The 21,944-nt window shown below is 35.2% G+C and overlaps 1 protein-coding gene across 2 annotated transcripts in view; it reads right to left on the bottom strand.

Moving 5' to 3' along the window:
* CACNA2D3 (calcium voltage-gated channel auxiliary subunit alpha2delta 3) overlaps window positions 1–21,944 on the bottom strand; it is a 347,867-nt gene that overhangs the window by 165,979 nt on the left and 159,944 nt on the right. For both annotated transcript variants that reach the window (XM_026046033.1, XM_026046034.1), the window contains exons 10-11: window positions 17,511–17,600; window positions 13,266–13,379 (exon numbers count right to left, since the gene is read on the bottom strand). In XM_026046033.1, the coding sequence (XP_025901818.1) occupies window positions 13,266–13,379; window positions 17,511–17,600 (204 nt within the window). The remainder of the gene's footprint in view (window positions 1–13,265; window positions 13,380–17,510; window positions 17,601–21,944) is intronic.

Below are 21,944 nucleotides of genomic sequence, written 5' to 3'. Positions count from 1 at the left end.
AGGACACACATAGTGACTATGAGCCACCTTCACCTGCCCACGCCATGGCCCTACTGTCCTAACACATCACTGATGGAGTTCAATCGGCTCAGCTGCCATCGAATCCCACCCAGGAACACGTGGCTACCAACTTAAGGTAACTTAAAACTGTTTTACAATGCTTTGATGCCCTCAGCATCAACCAACATTGTTCCTTTCACCACCTGCTGCTTTATCTTTCATCTGATGAGTATATTTTCTAGCSAAGTGTCCCCACAAAACTGCTGACAAACAACTGGAAGTGATGACCAGACAAGTGGTGCAACCAYAGGACAGTGCAAGAGCAAATGAGATTGCTGGGGAACTGTGCATTTAAGTGGTCCTGTGGTCTTAAGTTGGTTTAAACTGTTCATGAAGCAGTAGCTAGACAGACCTTCCTGCATTACACCTCTGAGAGACATGAGTAAATCAGCCCAACTTGTATGTGTATGAAGTGCAGGCTCAAAGCTGCAGGAAGACCCTACACACGCACCACATGGGCTCCAGCTGGTGCAGTGCACAGAGGACAGGGTTACTCAGGGGGCTCCCCAGGAGTACACGAACCTCGGGCACATTGTGGCTGGTGCCACCAGTCTGTGGGGCTGCTGGGGCCTGCAGGCACATGTTCCAACAACTCCGGGATCGAATGTGAAAGCATCCCAGGCACCCTGCTGGTGGCACGTTGCAACCCTGCAGAGCTCAAATTTATTCCTTCTACATTATACCAAGGAAAGCAAAATATGCTCAGCTGTCACCCAAGCTTAGTGACTTCTAGGAGAAATAGGAGCTTAGTTAACGTATGCTCACTATGGGATACAATATGTGAGAAAAAAGAAAAGGATAAAAGGGAGAGTTGCTGCTGCTTTTAAATCTTTAGGGTGAAATGTATACTGAAGAACTATCCTTAACAATATGCTTTTTAAGACAACAGCATATCATTTTTCAGAATAAAAGAAACAGGACTGGAGTCAAAAATGGCATCACTTTGGTCAAAACTGGAAAGATACTAAGCAAAGGAATTAGCAAAATACTAATTTTACACTTTTTGATTCTTCTGTTGACTTGACAACTGAAAAAACTATGAAAAAGAATAACTAAATTCACACAGACACTCCATAAACAGGTTATTTTACAGCTGGGGAAATAAACCTCAATTCCATACCTCACACACACGACATCTCTCCATCACTCAACTTGTAAAAACACAATGGCCATGAGAGAAAGCAGATGCAAATGATGCTGCCAAATGAAAGGTGGGGCTTGTATGTCACTACTCAAAGTTGTTGCAATGACACAAAATCTGTAAAAGTATTTTCCCATGCATTTCAAAGAGGCTGACACAAAAGTAGCAAAAGTTCGTACCRACTCTCATCTTATAACAGACACAATAAAACCCATAAATAAATACCTGCCAAGACACAGCTGAAAAGTCTTTCTACTTGTCAGTATTCCTATATAGAAAGAAAAAAAAGGCTAAAACCCCCAAAGCATACAAACAAATAGCTTAGAATTTGTACCTTTGRTTCTTGTTCTTAAAGAACAAGTTCTTGAAGGTTTTCTCTGCACGAATAAAAAATTAGAAGAACTCATATGCTGACACTAAAGAACTTCAGCACTTTCCTTCTGTTCAAAAAAATATTTTGCTTTAGAATAAATTTGAATAAAAATATGGTCTTCAAAACACTTAAGCTTTAACACTAAAACATTAAGCAAAACAAAGAGAGCTTCTGTGGAAAACTGAATCAGAAAGGACTTTCCAAATATAGCTAATACCAAGGAAAACAGGAATAGAAATGTAAACGAGAGGATTAAGAAACAACGTGGAGTTGGGCAAGCTGGAAACAGGATTCAAACACAACGAAATGAGAAATAATAGGAGTTTGACTATATGTAACAAGTAGTCCAGCTCTTGCTGGTCCAGCACTTGCTGTACATAATACATTCCACTGTACTCAGCAGGTCATCAGCCTCTTATTTCAAATAAGTGAGCAAAATATCTTTTCTAGGAAAAAAAATTATTTTTAGACTTTCTCCTTTAAAAAAAAAAAAGTAGTTGTGTAGTATTATTGACACAGAATGAATCCTTAGATTCCTAAGATGAATGAGCAATCCCTAAATAAAGAGCCTRTAAACAGGAATTCTTCCAGATGAAAGACATTACGGAAGATGTAAAGTCACATTGTACCTGAAGAGAGAATACGAAGTTGGTCACATTTCAGAAACTGAACATCAACATACCTGCCTTCTCTTCTGATAGACTGTCAAATTGCTGCCCGAGTTATAACTAAAAAGACATCATTTCAGAATGAGGAAAAAAAGGCAGAAGAGTGAATATAGACACCTAAATATGCTAAACTTTGGGTGTGAGATCAAAAGGCAAAGCATAACTGAGATTCATGCGAAAGATTTGGGTAYCATCTGTTTTGATGTCACTTGGTGGCGCTGTTAGAAGTGCTAGATAACATTTTGAGTGCTCCAATGACGTTTTCCAGGATGGCATTTTTGCTGGGGTTGTAAAACTTCTCAAAAGTTTCTGAAACTTTCTGAAGGAAAATGGTGCCAAATAAGTCATAAATATGAAAGTAAATAAACAGAAACAGTCCTTAACTCCCTCCAAAGGAAGAAAAACCTTTTCTTGGTTCTATTGTTTAATGCAATGTAAAATAAAGTAGACTAGGAGAAAATAATGTCATCTGACCAAGATGRCAAGAAGGAACCTGAAACAGCAGCAGTATCAAAAGCATCAAGTATGAAAAACAAGAAGGGAAGAAATGTGATTTAAAATGAAGCTGCTGTATGAAAGTTTGTTAAACGTAAAGATGAGAAAAGTCTAGAAAAAGGGCAAATCACCACGAAGCACTCCAAGAAAAACATTAAAGAATACTAAGTATATATCTAAGTTTTATGCTACAATGATCTTATTAACAACTGAATTGTATTACAACAAAGTCAGAAGAACTAAAGATTTTAGAACAGGTGGAAGGATCACCTGCTCACACAGCACCAAAGGCAAGAGAGCAGACTTGAAAGGCCTATTGGACAACCGGAGATCACACAGTCTGTATTTCTGCCATATGTCRCTGAAGTACTTCCACACCAGTGTGAACATGCTGAGCGATTTCTTCAGAACTATAGCATCTTTTGCTAGTTTTTGCCTTTTTAAAGGCAGCAAGCTTACAATAAACTTTTTTAAATAAATGAAAAAAAAAGCAGACTTTAATAATATCATCCCAATGGTTGACTGAGATGACTAAATCAATTTCTCCATAATAGTCTTACTGGCTGTGGAAATCAGTTAGGGTAGCTTATGATAGAAGAGCACACAGATTTGGTAGAAGGGAAGGGAGGACCTTGGCAGTGCAGCTAATAAATGTAATTATAATGATAAAAGCTCATAAACGGCTTCATTCTCCGCTGTCACTCACAGCACAACCTGCTATCACTCACTCCTGATGCACACAATGACCTTTGTCATGCTTGAGAAAACAGCTCCCCACTGTGATTTGACTCTTACTGAGTGGCCAGATGGGGCAGCTTTGCTTCATTATTTGTGCCTGTGAAGTGGAAATGCCAGCAGAAAGATTCATTACTGTCAAGATCATCTCTGCAAAGCTCCTCTGATTTATTAGGGCATAAACTGCTGTATGGGCTGTAACGAGACATAAATGGTCTGTAAGGCCTATGAACTCAAGAAGGAAATTCACTGCTATCAAGAGGCTATGGGCCTAATTTATTAGCAGCTTGTACCAGTAGAGCCACAGAAAATCAGACTAGCAACATCTACTGCAGTAGCTGTGCGGGAAAAAATGCAAGAGATGGTAAGCTTATATAACAGCATTCTCTCATTTTTCCAAAATTTGTACAGTACAGACAGGTGAAATGCAATAGAGTTATTAAACACATTAAAACATTAACATCTTTCAAATTCCACTTAATTAAGGTTGAGATTATGACCCAGGCTGACAAATCATAGGATATGAAAAAAATGTCTCTGAATGACATTTATTGCCCAACTTCAGAATATCTAGCTTTTTTTATGCCTACCTTTTATGAGTCAGTCATGTCTCTTCATGTCRTAGGTCTTGCCTACTGTTGTAATTAAAGCAGTAAAGTGCTCCTTAAGCATTACAGTCAGTTATGATGACGAACAAGTGTTAACACTGATAACACCTTATTTGTGTCTACTATGAAGAGCACGCATTGCATTAGTAACATACACCTGAGACGTTATTCACATTATAAGAATAATAGAAAAGCACTTCAGCAATACAGGCTTAGTTTAATACTATCTTTACAGAAACAGTTTACTACTACCTTGACAAAGGGCTTCTAGCGTGGCTGCAAAGAAATTAGTGAGGCTGCACCTGCAATGGTACAAATTTGCTAACCAGTTTGGTAATATTCACAAGGGTTCAGGGCCTCTGTAGGAGGCTGCAACGCAGCCACTAGAGGTACTTTATATAGCATTGYTGTTGAATGACCTTAAGTATAAGTTGCTGGATAACTGTTGGAAAGAACATGTGAACATTTGCACAGCACAGTTGAAAATTGAATCCAAAYCTGACACCAACCATAGCCAACTATAGCCATGTCTCTTGTACACTCCCAGAAAGAACACAAGATACTATGTTCACACTCAACTAACATAGTTTAGGATAAATGTAACATTCTTCTCCAGACACTGAAACACTCAATTTTAAATTAACACATCTAAATATCAATTGTGCAAAGTTCCTTTAAAAAGCTCGCTGAATTATTTTAAAGTATTTTTATTTTGAAGTATTTTAAAGTATGTCGTATGAAATTCCTAGATATGTACATTCACAGTATAGATTAAAAAATATCATTTCAAAATATTACTTCCTAAAATTTTTATAAAGTATGTGCATATATTTTTATAAGCATTGAAAACACCTTCTAAATAGAAGGACGAATCACAATCTGAGCAGCCAWGCACATAGACTAAGCCTGTGTAATGCTTCTTGCTCTGAAAATACCAGCTAAATTAATTAAGCAAATTAAAAGTAAGATCTGCTTATGATGACATGGTAACCTTGCCTATGCCTTAATTTAATAAGCCATTCTCACTCAGAGGGCAAGAACAATTTGTACTGACATAGCTCCCGTGAGCAGTTCTGGATCTTGTAGATACTGTAGTGCTGTTAGCACTTGATTAAATATTAATGTGGGAATGAAGGCCAGGTTCTCTTGCCACTCAACAATCCATTAATAAATCACTCTGGAGAAAGCAGGAAAAGTTAGCTCAAAGGCACATATTTTGCTGAGCCACTTTCATTTGGGAGGTCTAAGCCCATAAGCAAGTAGAAAAAATTTAGTTCATTAATACTATTTTTAATGTACTTTTATGTCTGCTTTACATTACTATTCCCTTATGCCTATTAAATGTCCTGATATTTAAAAAGCTGTGAACTGAACTATAATTAAACCAGGTGTTTACTCGTCTATTTCTCACTGTATGAGGGAAAACAAGAGTTTCCAGCACATCTATATGTTAAAGTTCACTATCTGTTTAAAGTTGTATCCTATAAAAAATACAGGACAGGGTAGCAAAATGCTTATACAGTTGCTATATTTTCTTTTAACTGTAGATTTTCTTTTTAGTGATTTAAAAGATAATATGGCTCTTTGAAATGATTTTAATACATTACATTGTACGTGTTTCTTGGATGAATAATTTGGCATTAACAGATTAGTTCAACTATGACAAAATTAGCCATTGGCCTTCTAAGTAAAAAGGCTAACTCTTAAGAGTTGAAAATATCCTTAATCATTCCTTTCCTCCACAAGGSAAAAGGAAAATTGAAGCCATCCTCATAGTTTTGCCTCTAAATATCCCACTGAGGTTTAGCGCCGTTTTTGAGCCACAGCTTCCCAGAGGGCACACTCGTTAGCATTTATTTGAAGAGACAGCAAAGCTTTCCAGTGTTCCTCATTGCACAGAAGGAAAACAGTTTCCATAAAACCCCAACTAGTATCCTTCCAAGGACATTTTAGCATGCTCAGCACTTAAGGAGCTAGAGAGAGAGCCATTCCTGCATTCCTGTGCAGAAAGTATAAGAGAAGGGAGAGGAATTTTAGGAGTGCATAAAGGCACTGAAAAGTCTTCACCAGTATATGAAGCCCAYCAGCTGCCCTCCTCCTGCCTCCATTTAAATACAGTTCAAGACCATTAATATTTATCAGAGAAATCGTCACATAAATAAATAACTTTAAACATGCACAAGAGATGGCAACACTATCATCCCTAAATGGCTGAGGTCAATTCTATGTTTTTTGGGTCTCAACAAAAGCAGCAGAAGGGAAGGTTTCCTCGAGTAGTCATGCGAGTAATAAAAATGTGACCACTGGAGCRAGGCACTTGCCTGCTGTACTCCCCTCCTTTTCCTGAGAGTCACGGTTGGTTGGAGTCATGCAGAGATCCTGTCCATCCCTGCTGCACAGCTAGTCCTAGAGTAAATAGTTCACAGAGCTGAGTAGGTGGCACTCGAGAGCACATCTAGGAGCTGCTCCTGAGCATAGAGACACAAAGCTGACCAGGATTCCCCAGYTGAGTTGAGGAACCTGATGAAGGAACTTGCTCTTTTAGGAGAGAAATTGTCTGATTCCTCAGTTTAAACTGATAACCTCAGTTGTCATGTCTGTTGCTAAAGGGAAGAGGAAAGCATGCAAGGATTTTGTTGTGAACCAAATAAAGATTTTGAAAATTATTTTTATATTTACCATGGCAAACAGAGCTTAGTTAATCTATGACTTTGTTTTGATTTTTACTTTTGAATACAATCACATTTTGTATATGACATCATGACATTGATAGGGAAAAACATGTAAGATGCTACTCTTGCAGCACACAAACGTAGAGCCAAGTGCATTTTTCTGGCTGAAACTGCACAAACACGATGTACCACAAAGGCATCCTCAGATGTTTGGCTCATGTCTAGTTTCCATACATAACCTTTTAAGGAGAACTTAGGTCAGTCTAAATAAAACAATTTGTCTCAAAATGGGGTGCCATATGTCAAAATGCACTTAGTCAGCCAGTATCATCCTTAGCCAAAAATTCAACATTATCAGATATGGCACTAAAATCTCTGTAGCCACAAACTTCTCATGCTGTTTGTGTACTCACATGAATGTTTTGCACAAATTTGGTTTTAGCTGTTTAAATGAATCAAAATATTAAATACGATGATAGTTATTACAATAATAGTAATCGGTTATTTTTTTTGAAAAAGTAAGTAATTCTGCTAAGTTCCCATTAATACCAATTATGGACAAAATTCTGTCACTCTTTATTGTAAATGGTCCCATTTGCTGTGTAGATATTATTGATACCACTCCTCATAAAATCCATGATAACCCATGGACACAGTATCAGGACAGAAGAGAAAAGCATAGCAAAGTCCCTTTCCTTTGGTAATTACTCTTCCTGCACTAATTTCTGAAGGGTGGGCTGATTTTGCCTCTCCATTACATTATAAACTAGAGGATCAGACTTAAATTTTGTACAAGAAAACAAGAATCCATGACTATCCTCCAGATGGGTGTGKGGTGCTCACTCAAGATCACTAGCATTACAACCCCAGGAATGCTGGAGTTCCCAAAAACAGGTGACTGATGAGGGGAATTTTTCAACTGCAAGTGACAAGAAATGGAAGGACAGAAAAATAATAAAACCAAAACCATATCTGCTCACAGGAGGAAATTCATCTTCTGATGAATTCTTGTGCCTATAAAACTTAATAGGCTATATATTTGAGGAAAACTAACATCAAGAATTTACCTAGCAAACAAGGCTTTTGTCTCTGTTCATGCACTCCTCCAAATTTTCATTTAGTCTTCACACCAACTGCGGTAAGTCATCTTTCTGAAGGTGTTTGTGGCAGTATTTTTATTCAAATAAGGATAAGTAGTAATCATGATTTTTTTAAATAAACATAAAATGTTTCCAGAATTACTGAATATCTTCTCTTTACATTCTACTATTACAATGTGTTTTAAAACCCTTTTCCATAATGAGCCCCAGCTGATTCAAAATGCAATTCTTTTTTCCAAGATAAAAATGTCTAATGACATAAGACAGGGAGATAAGAATTGTAGCTAAGGCATCCAGCAATGCTCTGGACTTAACTTGAACATTAAAATTCAGGGAAAAGATTTCAACAGCTCTTACAGGAAAACCTCTCTAACTAAGCTTAAATCTTAACTGATGTCAATGCACAAGTGTTATCCCTTAGAAACAGGACGTATTTATTCAGATGTGCAAACCTCTGTCAGTTTTGCACAGACACATTTATGGTAAGGCTAGTAGAGAGGATTATGAGATGACAGTATTTGGAAGCATGCAGAGAAGAACAAGGTTTTTGTTTTTAACCAGTTTGGCAGCAGATGTCTACACATGGGAACAGGACACTACAGTTAAGGCTACAGAGACCACCACATTTTTCAAAAGTTTAAGATGATAGGTAATTCTGGTATGCCAGTTTAAGCAGAAATAGATATAAACAGAGTGAGGTAAACAAACAGTGCATTCTAACTGGGTACTCTATAAAATACAGAAGACTAATGTAGTTAGGGATTTAACCACTGGGAAGGAATCAGCAGACCCACAACAGAGTTCTAAAGAGGGGAGTGTTTGGATAACTTATTTTAGCCCTTAATTCAGTAAAGCACTTTAATGCATGTCTGAATCCGTTGCTTTGGTTAGTAAGGATGTAATAATTCACATATGTAAGTCCTTTACTGAAATGAATACGAAATGACACATATATGATCCACTGCATGTAATGGATCTTCTGTACAGTCTTGATATATGTGCATGTATTGCAGGATTGTTCTATAGCCAGACACCACGATGGGTAACAGAAGCACTCTGGGAAAATGGTATATATGAGTAATAATTTTATATATAAACAACGTCTGTTACACTTCCAAACCAGCAGAATTTGGCCTCTCAGAGCAAAATGAGCAAGAAATACCATTTAGTAGATGTAATGGGATGCCAGCAGGAGAATACTACACTAAACATTTAACTTCCTCCCTTTGTAACCTTCCCCTTTCAAACATCTCCTGAGATTTGATATTTAAACATGTAATTTACCAACCTTCCCAACTCAACATAAATATCCAACAGAAGTTAACTTAAAGCCTCAATGTGCTTGAGAAACAACATGCTATGACTTATTTTAATTCAGTTAGAATTATTTAAAAGTATATAAGGATGTCATTAAAGGAAAAATGATCCAAGAACGAACTAAGAATGGACCATACAAACTAGGTAGAAATATACTTTGGCACCCAGATGAAAATGGCTGAGAACAGAAAAAAACATTTCTTTGTGATGGCCTGTATTTTTCCAGGGTACTGGAATCATTTATAGTCTAGTGGAATTGTCTTAACTCAGACCAGCAATGTATTTCAYCCACTTGTTAGGACAGATACAATAAACCACTTCTATTTAAGCCTCACTTCATTATCTTGCACCATCTCCACTTGTATTAAGACCTGTTACTGGGGATACTCTTCCTAGTCATAATAATATCTCAAACTCTATTAATGCCTGCCCACAATATAACATGGTCTTTGACTCTGGATTAATCATGCATTCTATAAAAATTAGAAAAATGAAATTTTATCACAATATATTCTAAAAGCTGTTAAAAAAGCACCATAAAACACTTCTTGAATATCTACTCTGAACTGTGAGGGAAGTTTTCACACTTCCATGTCTGTACAATGAGTGAATAACCAAAAGTTTTCACTTYGCATGTTGTACTCAACAGAAAGTGCAACTATACGGCAAGAAACACAGATCTACCCTGTTCATGTTCCATGCTGTAGATGGCAAACAGAGAAGACTGACCCTGACCTTAGCTTTGTGTTTCCCACCAGAGTACAAGGCTGCCCCTTGCACAATCATAAACTAGCCCTCAATATAGATCCTGGATAATTTCAGCTACTTCCAGAAGCCAAACTTCAAAACAGGTCGTTAACGAAAACCTTTAATCCAACATTATCTTGAATTTCTTTCCATTTGTACTTTCTATTAATCCAAATGAATTGCTTGAAATACTGTGTTAACGTTACTGTCAAACACAATGGACTAAACTGGACTCATAAAAAACTATAATCATTTTCTTGCTAGGTTGCTCACTAGGAACAACATACACTCTTAATATCTTACAGAGACCTTGGGTTACTCATCTGAACCAGAAGAGGTCTAGTTGAGGCTCCAACTACTCCATTATCTTTTCTGAAGATGCATAAATTAAAAAGAGAATTAAGTAAAAATAAACAACCAAGAACTTTACCCTGGCTTTCAGAATGACTGCAACATTGTTCAGATTAAACAACAGTAACTAAAATACAAGTTTTAGCACGTTCTTTAAGAACTTCAAGAAGTATATCTCACTATTTTCCTTAAATGAATGATATGACTCTTCACAGAAGCCATTATCTCAAGGACAGACAGAGTTCACAATGAAAAGGGCAGGTCTGTGCAATTACAGTATCTACTCTAACTGCCTTCATCTAGTGTAACTACTCCACACACACACACAAATGAGGAAAAAACACTGTGCCTCAAATATCAGGTTGCATTTTATTATATTTATTTTATGGATTAGTAAACAGAATCCATAAGATGTCGGGTTCTTATTATGAGACTTACAATACTTCAGTTTCTCTTATTAATAAGGACATTCAGCCACATATTTCAGTGATACGGAGTTTATGCCAGATGCAACTTGTAATTACTTGTCATCTAGGCATGTCTTATGTATATGCATTATATCTTAAATTTTGGAACTCTTAAASTCTCCAGAATCACTACATAAAAATAAATACTTTTGCTAGTAAAGAGACTATAATTTTTTATGTCCTTCATACTCCCAAGTTCCTGAAAAATACTTTAGACAATCTATTTCAGATCACATCTTATTCTCTATTTAGGCTGTTCATTGTTTATTAGCTATTCTGTATGACTCATAGGTAATTTACTTTTGTATCTACTCCCGATTACATGACAAACGTTAACAGGGTAATGGCAGTTTGGATATACATTTAAATTGTGTATAAATGAACATCCCGACTCAAATTCCTGAAACATTCAGAAAGCATTAGCCACTATATGATTCTAGCCAACTGTATAACTCTGTATCTGAGGCAATAATCCTTCCTCTGGCAATCCACATATACCACAAGGATAAGATTCAATTTCCCTTATCTTACAAAAGACTCTCCTTTTTGGTTTTAAGTATTGCAGGAAAGAAAAAATTATTCACATCAAATTGAACCAGAATTGGCCTAAAAAGGAATTCTTAACTTTTTTTTTTTAATTTATCCCAAAATTGCAGATAAGACAGAAAATATTTTACATTTTTCAAACTGAAATACTTCAGTATGAACAAAAGACAAACTGTTTTGAAATCTCCACTTCTGTTCTAATATAAAATTTAGAAAACTATACAATTCATTAATATTTTGTAAGATAGGTAGAATATTACAGGTAAGTAAAATCTACTCCCCAATACTCTGGCCTCTTCTACATTACTCTTACTGCTCCTTAGAAGACAGTTGCTTGCCAAGGAAGTTTTACTGCTCCTTGGAACAGCTACACTAGGTGTTTTTCCAGATTTTTTTCAAGTACTTTCTCTGGCTGACGTGTACATACAAGTAGTATCTCACGGACATACTCCGCATGACACAAAATAGAAACAAATAATTCTATTTTATGTCAGCAACATCGACCTTGCCAGTTGAGATGTGTCCCAACCAGGTACAAAAAAAATCCAAACTGACAATTCTTGACATCCCATGGATATCCTTCATAATATCTATGTCTACATCTTAATGCATCAATTAAGRAATACTGACTTCTTCATTCCTTCCACTACACAAAGGCTACTGTCAAATCACATGAAACATCAGAAACCTCCTCAAAATATTCAAATACAGAATGCACCCTTGCATTCTGTTAAGATGATAGACTTGCTAATGTATCATGATAAAAGCACAAAAAGAATGACCTTTTTTCTTTTTGAAAAGAAGTGATAGAAGTTGAACAATCTGGAGTGAGGAAGGACCCTTAAGAAAAACAAATCTTCAGATTGCAATTACAGTCATTACCCTACATTCTTTGAGTGAAAAAGCTCTTAATCAACAGAAAGTAGAACAGAAGAATGTCATTTTTACTTTAGATAATGACAGTATTTGACATAACATTTTCAGATCAGTAAAAAGTCACCAATTTCCTATTTTCTCTTGCTCTGGGATTGCTAATAGTGATGTCTAGTTCAAGTCAACAAGCGAGCACAGAAGAGAATTGTGATTTTATAACTGAAAGAAACATCACAAAAAGCAAAAGCCAAAGCTATTATGGTTTTCCACAAAATACTGAAATCCCACACTGTGCTTGCATGTTAATCACGTATTTGCTTAAACAGGACTCAGAGCAGTGATATTATTGCTTAAACAGGTATATAACAGGCAGATAACAAAAAACAAAAGCTTCCTACACAATCCAAATTTATTTAGAGGAAGACAAAATAAAGCGTAGAAGAAAATGAAATGTCTCACATTCAAACAATAGGCCTACCAGAATCGTTCTTAACATTAAAATACATGAATGCTATGTGCTAGCACAGCAATGCCTTGTATTAACTGACAAACTAGCTACGTTCCAGACAAATATATTTCTTTATATAGACTAACAGAAACAAATTAATTGTTAATAAATTGTCATTAATTGCAAACTCCACCTCTCACTTTGTCAAATGAATGGAAGTAAAACAAATATACTCAAGTAATATTATCTGCTYCTTATGTAATCATAGTAAACGATTCACGCATCCTGATCTATGCAATACCTAAACTCTTTACCTCCAGAAAGCACTAAATGATTAGCGACAGCTTTGAGAGAAAACAAAAGCAATTTGTGCATGTTTAACGATGTCTCGTGGAGGAGATAATGGTCAAGAACATACCTTGAAGGGAAAGATTTCCTTAGTATCTTAGCATCCTAAGAAGTTTGTTACAACAGAAAAAGGCCACTTCTACTCTCAAGTAATACTACATAAGCATCATTTTAGTCATTAGAGAAGCATATAATTACCCAAAATATATTTAATTCATTCAGAAAGTTTTTCCATATGAACATGTATATACAGTTATAGACCCTTTATACTGAATGAGAAGCTTTGGATTTTCTATCAAATAAAGGAATAATATACCTTTCTATCTGGCCAATTATATTTTGCAAATATTGTATCATATGTGTCCACAGCTCCATCAGTAATCAGCATTATGGCTTGGCTGCAAATACTTCCTTGTCCTGTATGATTGAACTGTGAAAGAAAACATTAAATAAAACATTCCTGTTAAATGAGAGTAAGATCATATCAGATTGACACAGATTTTACAGAATGTCTAACTGCACAGAAAAGAGAAAGTCTCAGCTTGAAAACTTTTTACCATTGTTACTATGCAACTAACAAATTTTATCACTGCACAGATTTGCAATTTTTTCATGGTCAAAAAGCACATCAATTGGATTGAGCTGTAAATTAAGCTTTGGGTTTTTTTCTGGAATTGGTACATTAAATTTAAATCTATATTGCTCCATCTGCTCTTACTTCACAATAGGTTCTTGCTTGAGATACTTTCCATATTCATCAAAATTAATATAGGTGAACCCATCTCAGCAACAAAACAAAAAGTTGGTAAATAATCTGATTTTTTTCCTCTATACAAAACATTAAAAAATCTGTGAAAAGACCAGTAAACTATGATTTGAGCACAATTTCTTTCTGCTAATGCTTGAGAAGGTTTTGAAAAAATTTACTTTTGTACTCTCCTCTTGCAATTTTCTCATACATTAGCAAGTCTGAGGTGAGACAAGACTTCATTTTGCCACCTTTCTCTTCATAAGGAGGAAACCCAAGTGATGATTTTCTGATTTTCTTGTCCCACCCTCATCAATCTACCTGCATCCAACACTACCCAAAGAAATAATGATCCCATTTGAGGGAAAAAAAAAATAAAATAAAATAAAAAAGACAAATTAACTTTCAGAGTCTCTTTCTGCCTCCGGATTACTGCAGCTAAACTTATTGGGAGGATTCTAGTTTCACTTGAGGCAGGAACTGCTATGACTTCATTGTTTCTTCAGGCTAGTTGTTCTCATTTATTTTTCACTGTTCTTGCCACAACACAAATTCATTTTTCTCAAAAAGGTTCATAATAGCTGAAATCTCATCTTTAGTGTCACCTCGTTAATTGGAACCTAATTAATTGGAACCTCATTAATGTACACTGGCTGCAGGAGCATRTTAAAGGGGAGTGAATATGGATTTAGAGCAGGCTGCCTACATTCTGGTCACTGCATTTATGAAAGCCCTTACCTGTGACAGACACAAGGTAGTCTAGCATCAAATAAAAATTCTTCAGTCATGTCAGTTTTTCCAGAGAGAGTTGGAATGTTTCATATATTTATTTTAAAACATTACTTTGTATGCATCTGTATTATTCCACACTGTTATCTGTTGTTTGCATATTTTGAAGAATGTRATTAGATTCAAATGCTTTGATGAGTAATATCTTCTCATATTTGTCTAGAACTTTATTTTTATTGAATAGCAAGAGTGATGAAAGTGTTTTCCATAATAATAACAATGACAAGGGCYTTATGATGAACTACAATTAACTCAGTGATTCATCAGTTAGCAGTGAAAATTTCAATGCATCCTGACATTTAGAGCATTTGGTTGTGATTAACAGTCTTTGAAATGTCACAGAATTTTATTTAATTGGCGATGATTTTTTTTTAAAGGTAATCACTGCAGAGATCACATTGGTTGCCAAAAGAGATAATTGCAGTTGTCACATGATGTAGTAGGTGCCTAACTACTGTACAGAGCCCTTCTATATTCTTTCAGCAGCTAATGAACACTGCATAAATGAATGGTTGGAAAGAAGTTGGAAGCGGATTTAAAATACCCTTTTCAAAGACATCAGTATCAACATGTTCAGGTCTTAATTCAGGAAAATACTAAAACGAAAAGACAGGTAATTGCAAGACAAAATTAACAGACTTTAATTGCTGAACCCTCTGAACCATTCTGAAAACCCAGCCAGAATCTCAACAGATTATTTGCGAGAAAAAGCTTTCCTGTTTCCCTCACTCCCCTCTCTCCTTTTTTTTTTTTTTTTTTTAATCCTTAGCTAGCCTGCAGTTCACAAGAATAGATTTATGACACATAAAGGTCACAAACTCTCAGTGAAGTAGAAAACACTTAGCAGTAGTACTCTATTAAAGAAAAATTAAGTAGTCTTTTTTTCTGGACTGCTTAAAGCAGTTTTCAGCGACTCTGTCAATACGTCTGTCTGCAATAGAAAAGTTTTCATCCTGTGAATTCCTGAAGAATATATACAAAAAGAACACTTGAAGCTATTATATTCCTTTATATAGTATAAACAGAAACAATCACTACTGCAGCTTGAGCACATCTGAACAYGTACATGAGCATGATTCTTCATAGCCCTAGAAATCAAAGCACCTCCTTCATCACAGGTATAATTCAGTACGTGGCATGAGAGTTCCCTTTACTCTCACAGCTATCTGCTTATCTAATGATATTTTTATACCAGATGCATCATTATAACACCAGTTGCCTTGCAGATTTAGGGGRAAAAAAAATCTGCCTCTCACGTTTTCTTGATCACTGACTGCAATATTTTTTCAATTTACAGAGATTTGAAGGACTAGTCTAGGAGATATTTTGTGCTGAAGCTGGTTGATATTTACTGTTTTATATCTGGTTTCTAAGACTATATTCTGTGCCCACAATGAAACTTTCAATATTCTCAAAAAAAGCTGGAGCGCTCATTACTTCATGCAGCTTTTTCCATTGTCATTTTTGGCATGCCCTGGAAGGAAGGAATTAGTTCCACACTGTCTGGGTGAACATGTGGGTAGTGGGTGGAGGAAGATATTTGTCCTCATGTTTTATCTTATGAAGGAGATTTTATGCGTGGAAAAAAGTGTCCAATATTATGCTTCAAGATGCAAGGAATTTGGAAACATTAGCTAATTCATGTATACATATGGTATAAAGACAGGTATACTTTTCAAGTCAAGCTTTCTGATGTAGCAGGTCACAATTCTGTAAGTGYTTATTAGTGTAAAGATCCTGGAGAAGACAGCTGCTTATAGTTGGTCACAAAAAAAAGGATAAAAGTTTCCTTACAAAATCTTAAATCTAGACTCATATTAATCAAACAGAAGCTTTAGGCAGGAAATCCTAGGCAGTTTTCAATAGTAATATCATAAGAAATATTTAATAGTGACATTTTATTTTCATTCCTCAATGACTACTTCCTCATATTATTTTTCTTCCGTTTTACTACCCTTGATTTTTCACCTTTTTTCCTCCCTCGTTCCAATACATATTCTCAGGAAAGCAAAGAGACAGTTAAATCAATATTTTTAGCAATATTACAACACTGCTCAAATTATTCTTTGCTGGAATATATAGCATAGTAATATATTTTAAATTTGCCAAAATTGATTTTAAAATCTCTCTGAAATATACTACATAAAATCTTTTTACGATAGCCAGTAAAACTGATGTACACCTTGTGAGGAAAAACACTTTAGGCAAAGATAACAGGCCTGATTTTAATTAAATTTTTCTTTGAAGGRCAATATCCTAGAGCTCTAAGAATGCTACATTAATTTTAAGTGGAGTTTGGGACGGAAATTAGATGTTCTGCACTGGACTATCTGCATTTTCGTGATGTCCAGATTGCAATGACTGCCTGCCTCTTCATAGACATTATTCACAGGAATGTTATAACAAATCAGAAGTTGGCCTCAACTTTTGGCAGATAGATAGCAAAAATAATATTAATACCTCTGAAGTAAGAAAAATGATTCCAAATGTTTTGTGTTGAAAATTCTGTATTTCTCACACTGTGCTAGAGTTTTAGAAAAATAAAGTGCAAAACTGTTATATRAACTGTAAGTAATATTACTCATAAGGCCAAAAGTCAAACCCATGAGCAATCACTTCATGATTGGAATAATTATGAGCATTTTTAAAATGCTTATGAAATACAGCATCTCCTCTAATTGCTAAACTATTCATCCTTCCAAAGAAAAAGGAATCATCTAAAAATGGGAAATCTGCATTTTACCCTAATATTATTTAACACCTTCAGCAGCTATTAAAATAAATTTCTGTGTAGGTTTATACCGTGAAATTACTCACACATATATTTAAAGGGTCAGTATATATAAAACGTCAATTTACTTGCATCTTGTATCAAACGTAGGTGATTTACAACTCTTGTTATATAAGGCAAAGCTTTATCAACACACTATTTTTGAATCAGGGATAATTTAATTTATGATTGCTAGTAATTGCTAAAAAGCAGGAAAGGTGTCAGCAACGCATACCTAAAGAGCATCAACTTACCTCATTGAGCATGTTGAAAGCTTCGTTTAAAGCAAGGTCCAGCATTCCAATTCCTTTTGCAAAAAGCTTATCAAGGTGCTCCCTGAAATGCTGAAACATGAATATGAGAAATTTTGTCAGCGTGCTGCAACAGCATACATATTAGTATCAAAAATTAAGGAAGCTCAAAGAAAAATGGCACTCCTATAAGATAATGGCAAAATAGGCACTTTTTGAGAGAAATTATAAGTTATGAAGTACCAAGTAACACATTTTCAAAGTAATAATAGTTCTTCACTGCATACTTCTTTCTGAAAAGAACTCAGAGAAGGCAGTTAAACCTCTTAAATTTATAAGAGCAATACTTCCTTAAAGACAATATAATGAATCCTAACACTGTAAAAGAATATCATATGTGGTATCAACATGTAAACAAATCATTCCTTTAATTCTCTGTGATAGAAACAATTTTTCTTTATATTTGTAAAATAAAAAGATACTACAGCAATATTTTGGAGCAGTATAATTCATTTGAARTAAGAAAATGAAGGGCTAAATGGTAGGAAATACTCATGTACTCATGCAAGGAGTATGATAAATCATATATCTTTATTAAAACACTATTATATGCAACAAAATCAAAAGTGATGGTATTAAAATACTACTCTTTGAATTATGCTTTCCATATTTTTACAAGTAGTAATAAATGAAAAGGAAACAAAATACTGAMATATTCAATAAACTGATGGTTTCCTTTGTTATTTTATATCCCATTTTTCATTTCAAAGCATCTCTGAAATTTACGTCTAAATTGATCACAAGCCATATGTCCATGTTCTTCATTTAATGTGTGCTGAAAAGTGAGAGGGGGAAAGCAAAGAGGACAGTTTCCCAGACTGTCCATTGACATCAAGACTCAGGTTGGCTTCAGTATACACAGTCATTAATCTATACATCAAAGTTTAACCAAAGTACAAAARTGTTATAGTCATTAAAACAAGTTAGAAATTCAGAAAATATATCTTTTTTTTAGAAAATATTTCAAGTTCATATGAATTTCAAATTTCTCATTGAGATTTCTTATAAAATTTTCCACAAAGCATCTGAGCAAACCACTCTCACATAATTGATACTTTTAAACCCAGAAATGTTAATAATTAGGTATAATGCAGAAAACAAGCAGTTTACTATTATTCATTTCACAGATGTCAAAGAATTTCAAAACAAAGTTCTGTATTTACCAGAAGACTTCAACCTGCTGAAAGAGTCCTGTGCTCAAAGTGTTTCTCTCGCAAAAATGTGTGACAGAGGTTAATTTATAGCTGTCACATAGGCTTATAYACTGCCAAAGGGTTTCATACCAAAACCAGAATTATCTGAAAATTCATAAAGCCAAATTTTATAAGACTCTAATAATACCTTTTCATAAATCAGATGTTAAATATTTTTACAATTTACATTTCTCTCTGAAATACATTACTCAATAAACTAGAATTATTTTGCAATAAAACAAGCTCTGAATATTTCATCAACACTGTAGAAAGTTTATGACAATACATATACATTATCACATTATATAATGCACATACTTAACATTTGGCATAAACATATTACTAAAAAATAGTCATCAACTGCATAATCTCTAGTGTATAATTCATTTTATGCAATTTGTCAAATTTTTTTCTTTCACCATAATATATATACGKTGAAAAATATATTGCTGATATATGTACAAATATAATAGTGATGTTTCTTTGATATACAGAATGGTAAAAAATGTTTAAAATCAATTTCATGCACTATGAACTTTAACAAATCAGTATTTTCTGCCTCCAGGCTTCACAGTGAACAGATGCTACCAGGTGATTCTGCCAAAGAACCAAATTACTAAGATGAACTTGTGCTTTTTACAGAGGTTCCACTATCTATCTTTGAAGGATTTTCAATCTTGTCTTTGAGTATTTCAAGACTGTATATCTACTAGAAAAATCAAACAACACATAGATTGACATTYCTTTAATGTTCAGTTTAGATTTTGTCCTACCAGGCACCCTGACTGCATGGCATTAATTGGATCTGGATGAGAAGATGTGTTCCACTTCAGAGGCAGCACAAAGCTTCCTCAGACAGATGAAGCCACATCTAGTTGAGGTTGTTGAGCAATCAAAAAGGTGCCAGTGCCCCTGCTGCTCTTCTAGAGAGACAGTTTTTCACTCAACAACACACAGCTTATTCTGGCTTCAAAGGGTATACTATTGACACAGCTATCACCAGCAAAGCTGGACCAACAAAAAGAGAAGGACTTTTAGAAAAACACAAGGCTCTAGACACTCAGTTTTTCCTATTTTATGAATCTAGTTAATAAAGCAGTGAACCTTGTAGTTGTGTTTTAGCATCCTCTGCTATCAGAAAAGGCAAGTTATTTTCAAAAGAATCACCAAATTTGCATACGACAATATCAGCATTTCATACTAAGGTATGCACCTCAAAATTTCCCTGCAACTTCTACTCCACACTTTGGTCCCTTCCAAATGCACTGCAAGCTGCGTAAATTTATTTCAACCCAACTTGAACCAAGTGTCCGATCACTGACTCACCAATAATGAAAATTTAAAAAGAAAAATGTAAAATAAGGTTATGGTATCAAGCATCTCAATTCCCCTTTAAATAATCTCCTAATCAAACAAATCCTGAAAAGCAGGAATTTCTTGTTCTTATTGAATAAAAATGCTATTAGTGCGTTTAAATTTAGTCTTCACATCTTAAACAGTTCTTTCAGTAATAAACTGCACAAGAAATAATATTTGTCCATCTCAGCTGTCTTTACTGTCATACTGGAGGCCTTATAAATTAACATCTGAATTACCTGGAGGTTGAATTGGGTATCTCTTCAACTGCGTGCACAAACATTTGCATGCAACTGTATGCCTAATTTCCATGTGCAATTACCACAATGTGCAATATCTAATTGTGGACTCAAATATCTAATTGACATGCATAAGCTTGGTAATTCTGAATGCAGATTGGGCACAATTATCACAATCAGACTCTGATGTCTGATTACAAAATTATAGGTCCAGAGCACAACGGGGGAAGTTGTGCCTTCTTACAGCAAAGCAAATGGGTGCATTCGGCTGTGGAGGTATCTGCGACCCATTTAGAAGGGGCTGCAAAAACAAAAGCTGAAGACGGCAAGGCCACAAATCTACTCATGCATGTCAGTCCAGGACGAGGACTTCAAAAACYTCCTACAGTGTTCAACCCAGAATGCTAGCAATGCATACATTTGGACAGGGATGCTTTCCATTGACAAAAGTAAAAGGTCACAGTGATCCTAAATTCTGATCCATGTATAGAAAACTAAAAGCTTCTTCTCCTATTTTGAATCTTTGTAAAGTTTGTTTTATAGTATCTTCTAAAATAAGAACAAATATATTTGCAGAATCTATATATTTACAAATCAGGACAGGTGTTCCTGTCCTAAGCATAGTTACACATTTTCCCAGTTGAAGAACAATCAGGYATATTGAACTTGGATGCAATTTTGAAGAAATGTTGTTGTGCCTCTTTTCCAGTCTATATATTACAGACTATTCTAGTAGCTTCAGTAGGTTTCCTCTCTGATGTTATATAAACTGACTCTTACCCAAATCTCAACAAGATGACATACTTTTACATACTGGAAATAAAGGGAACTTAGCCAAAAGGAAAAAAAAAAAAAAAAAAAACACACACCCACACTAAAATAAGACCTCTGCGTCTGCACAGGGGGCAGTTTTTTGGCATCTGTAAGGAACATACAGAATCACAGAATCACATTTATACCAGGTCTCCAGCAACTTCATATAAAGAATTGTGCTTTGAGTTCCCTGTTGGTGAGACATCATGCTAGATAGTAGCTCCACTCCCCTCTAATTTTTATTTACCTTTTATTTACTCTGGTTTAGCTGAAATTACCAAAAATAATACAATTACCATAATACCATTTATCACAAATGGGAATACTTGAACTAGATGAATTTACAAGACCATGAATTCAAGTCTTAAGCATACACGAATAAAGCATTTTCCACTAATTCCAGAGGGAAGTAACAGTCCACAACAGATATATTCAACAGTTCATATAAGCATATTGGTGAAATACGATATTTGCTATTAATTGCCTGACAGGATGAGCTCTCTACAGGAAAGATAAATTGTTAGTGGAGTCTCAAATACCCTTTTCAGTCAGGTTTAGTACAAGACACTGCTACCAACAGCATCAGTTCCCATGCTCAGCCATGTGTGTTGTGACTCCCAATGATCCCGAGACATATTTGGCAAAGAGTTAGCAGATTTGTGAGGATAAGCTACATCAGGAGGTGAACCAATAACAAGACAATGAGGAGGCGTACGTGTGAGGTGGGAGAATGATGTTTAGTGATATGTCACAGAGAAGTTTATCCACACGTATTA

This window comes from Nothoprocta perdicaria, unplaced genomic scaffold (assembly GCF_003342845.1).
Source record: "Nothoprocta perdicaria isolate Ctin4 unplaced genomic scaffold, notPer1 scaffold_42, whole genome shotgun sequence".
Classification (NCBI taxonomy): domain Eukaryota; kingdom Metazoa; phylum Chordata; class Aves; order Tinamiformes; family Tinamidae; genus Nothoprocta; species Nothoprocta perdicaria.
This window is presented reverse-complemented; position numbering and strand designations above follow the sequence as displayed.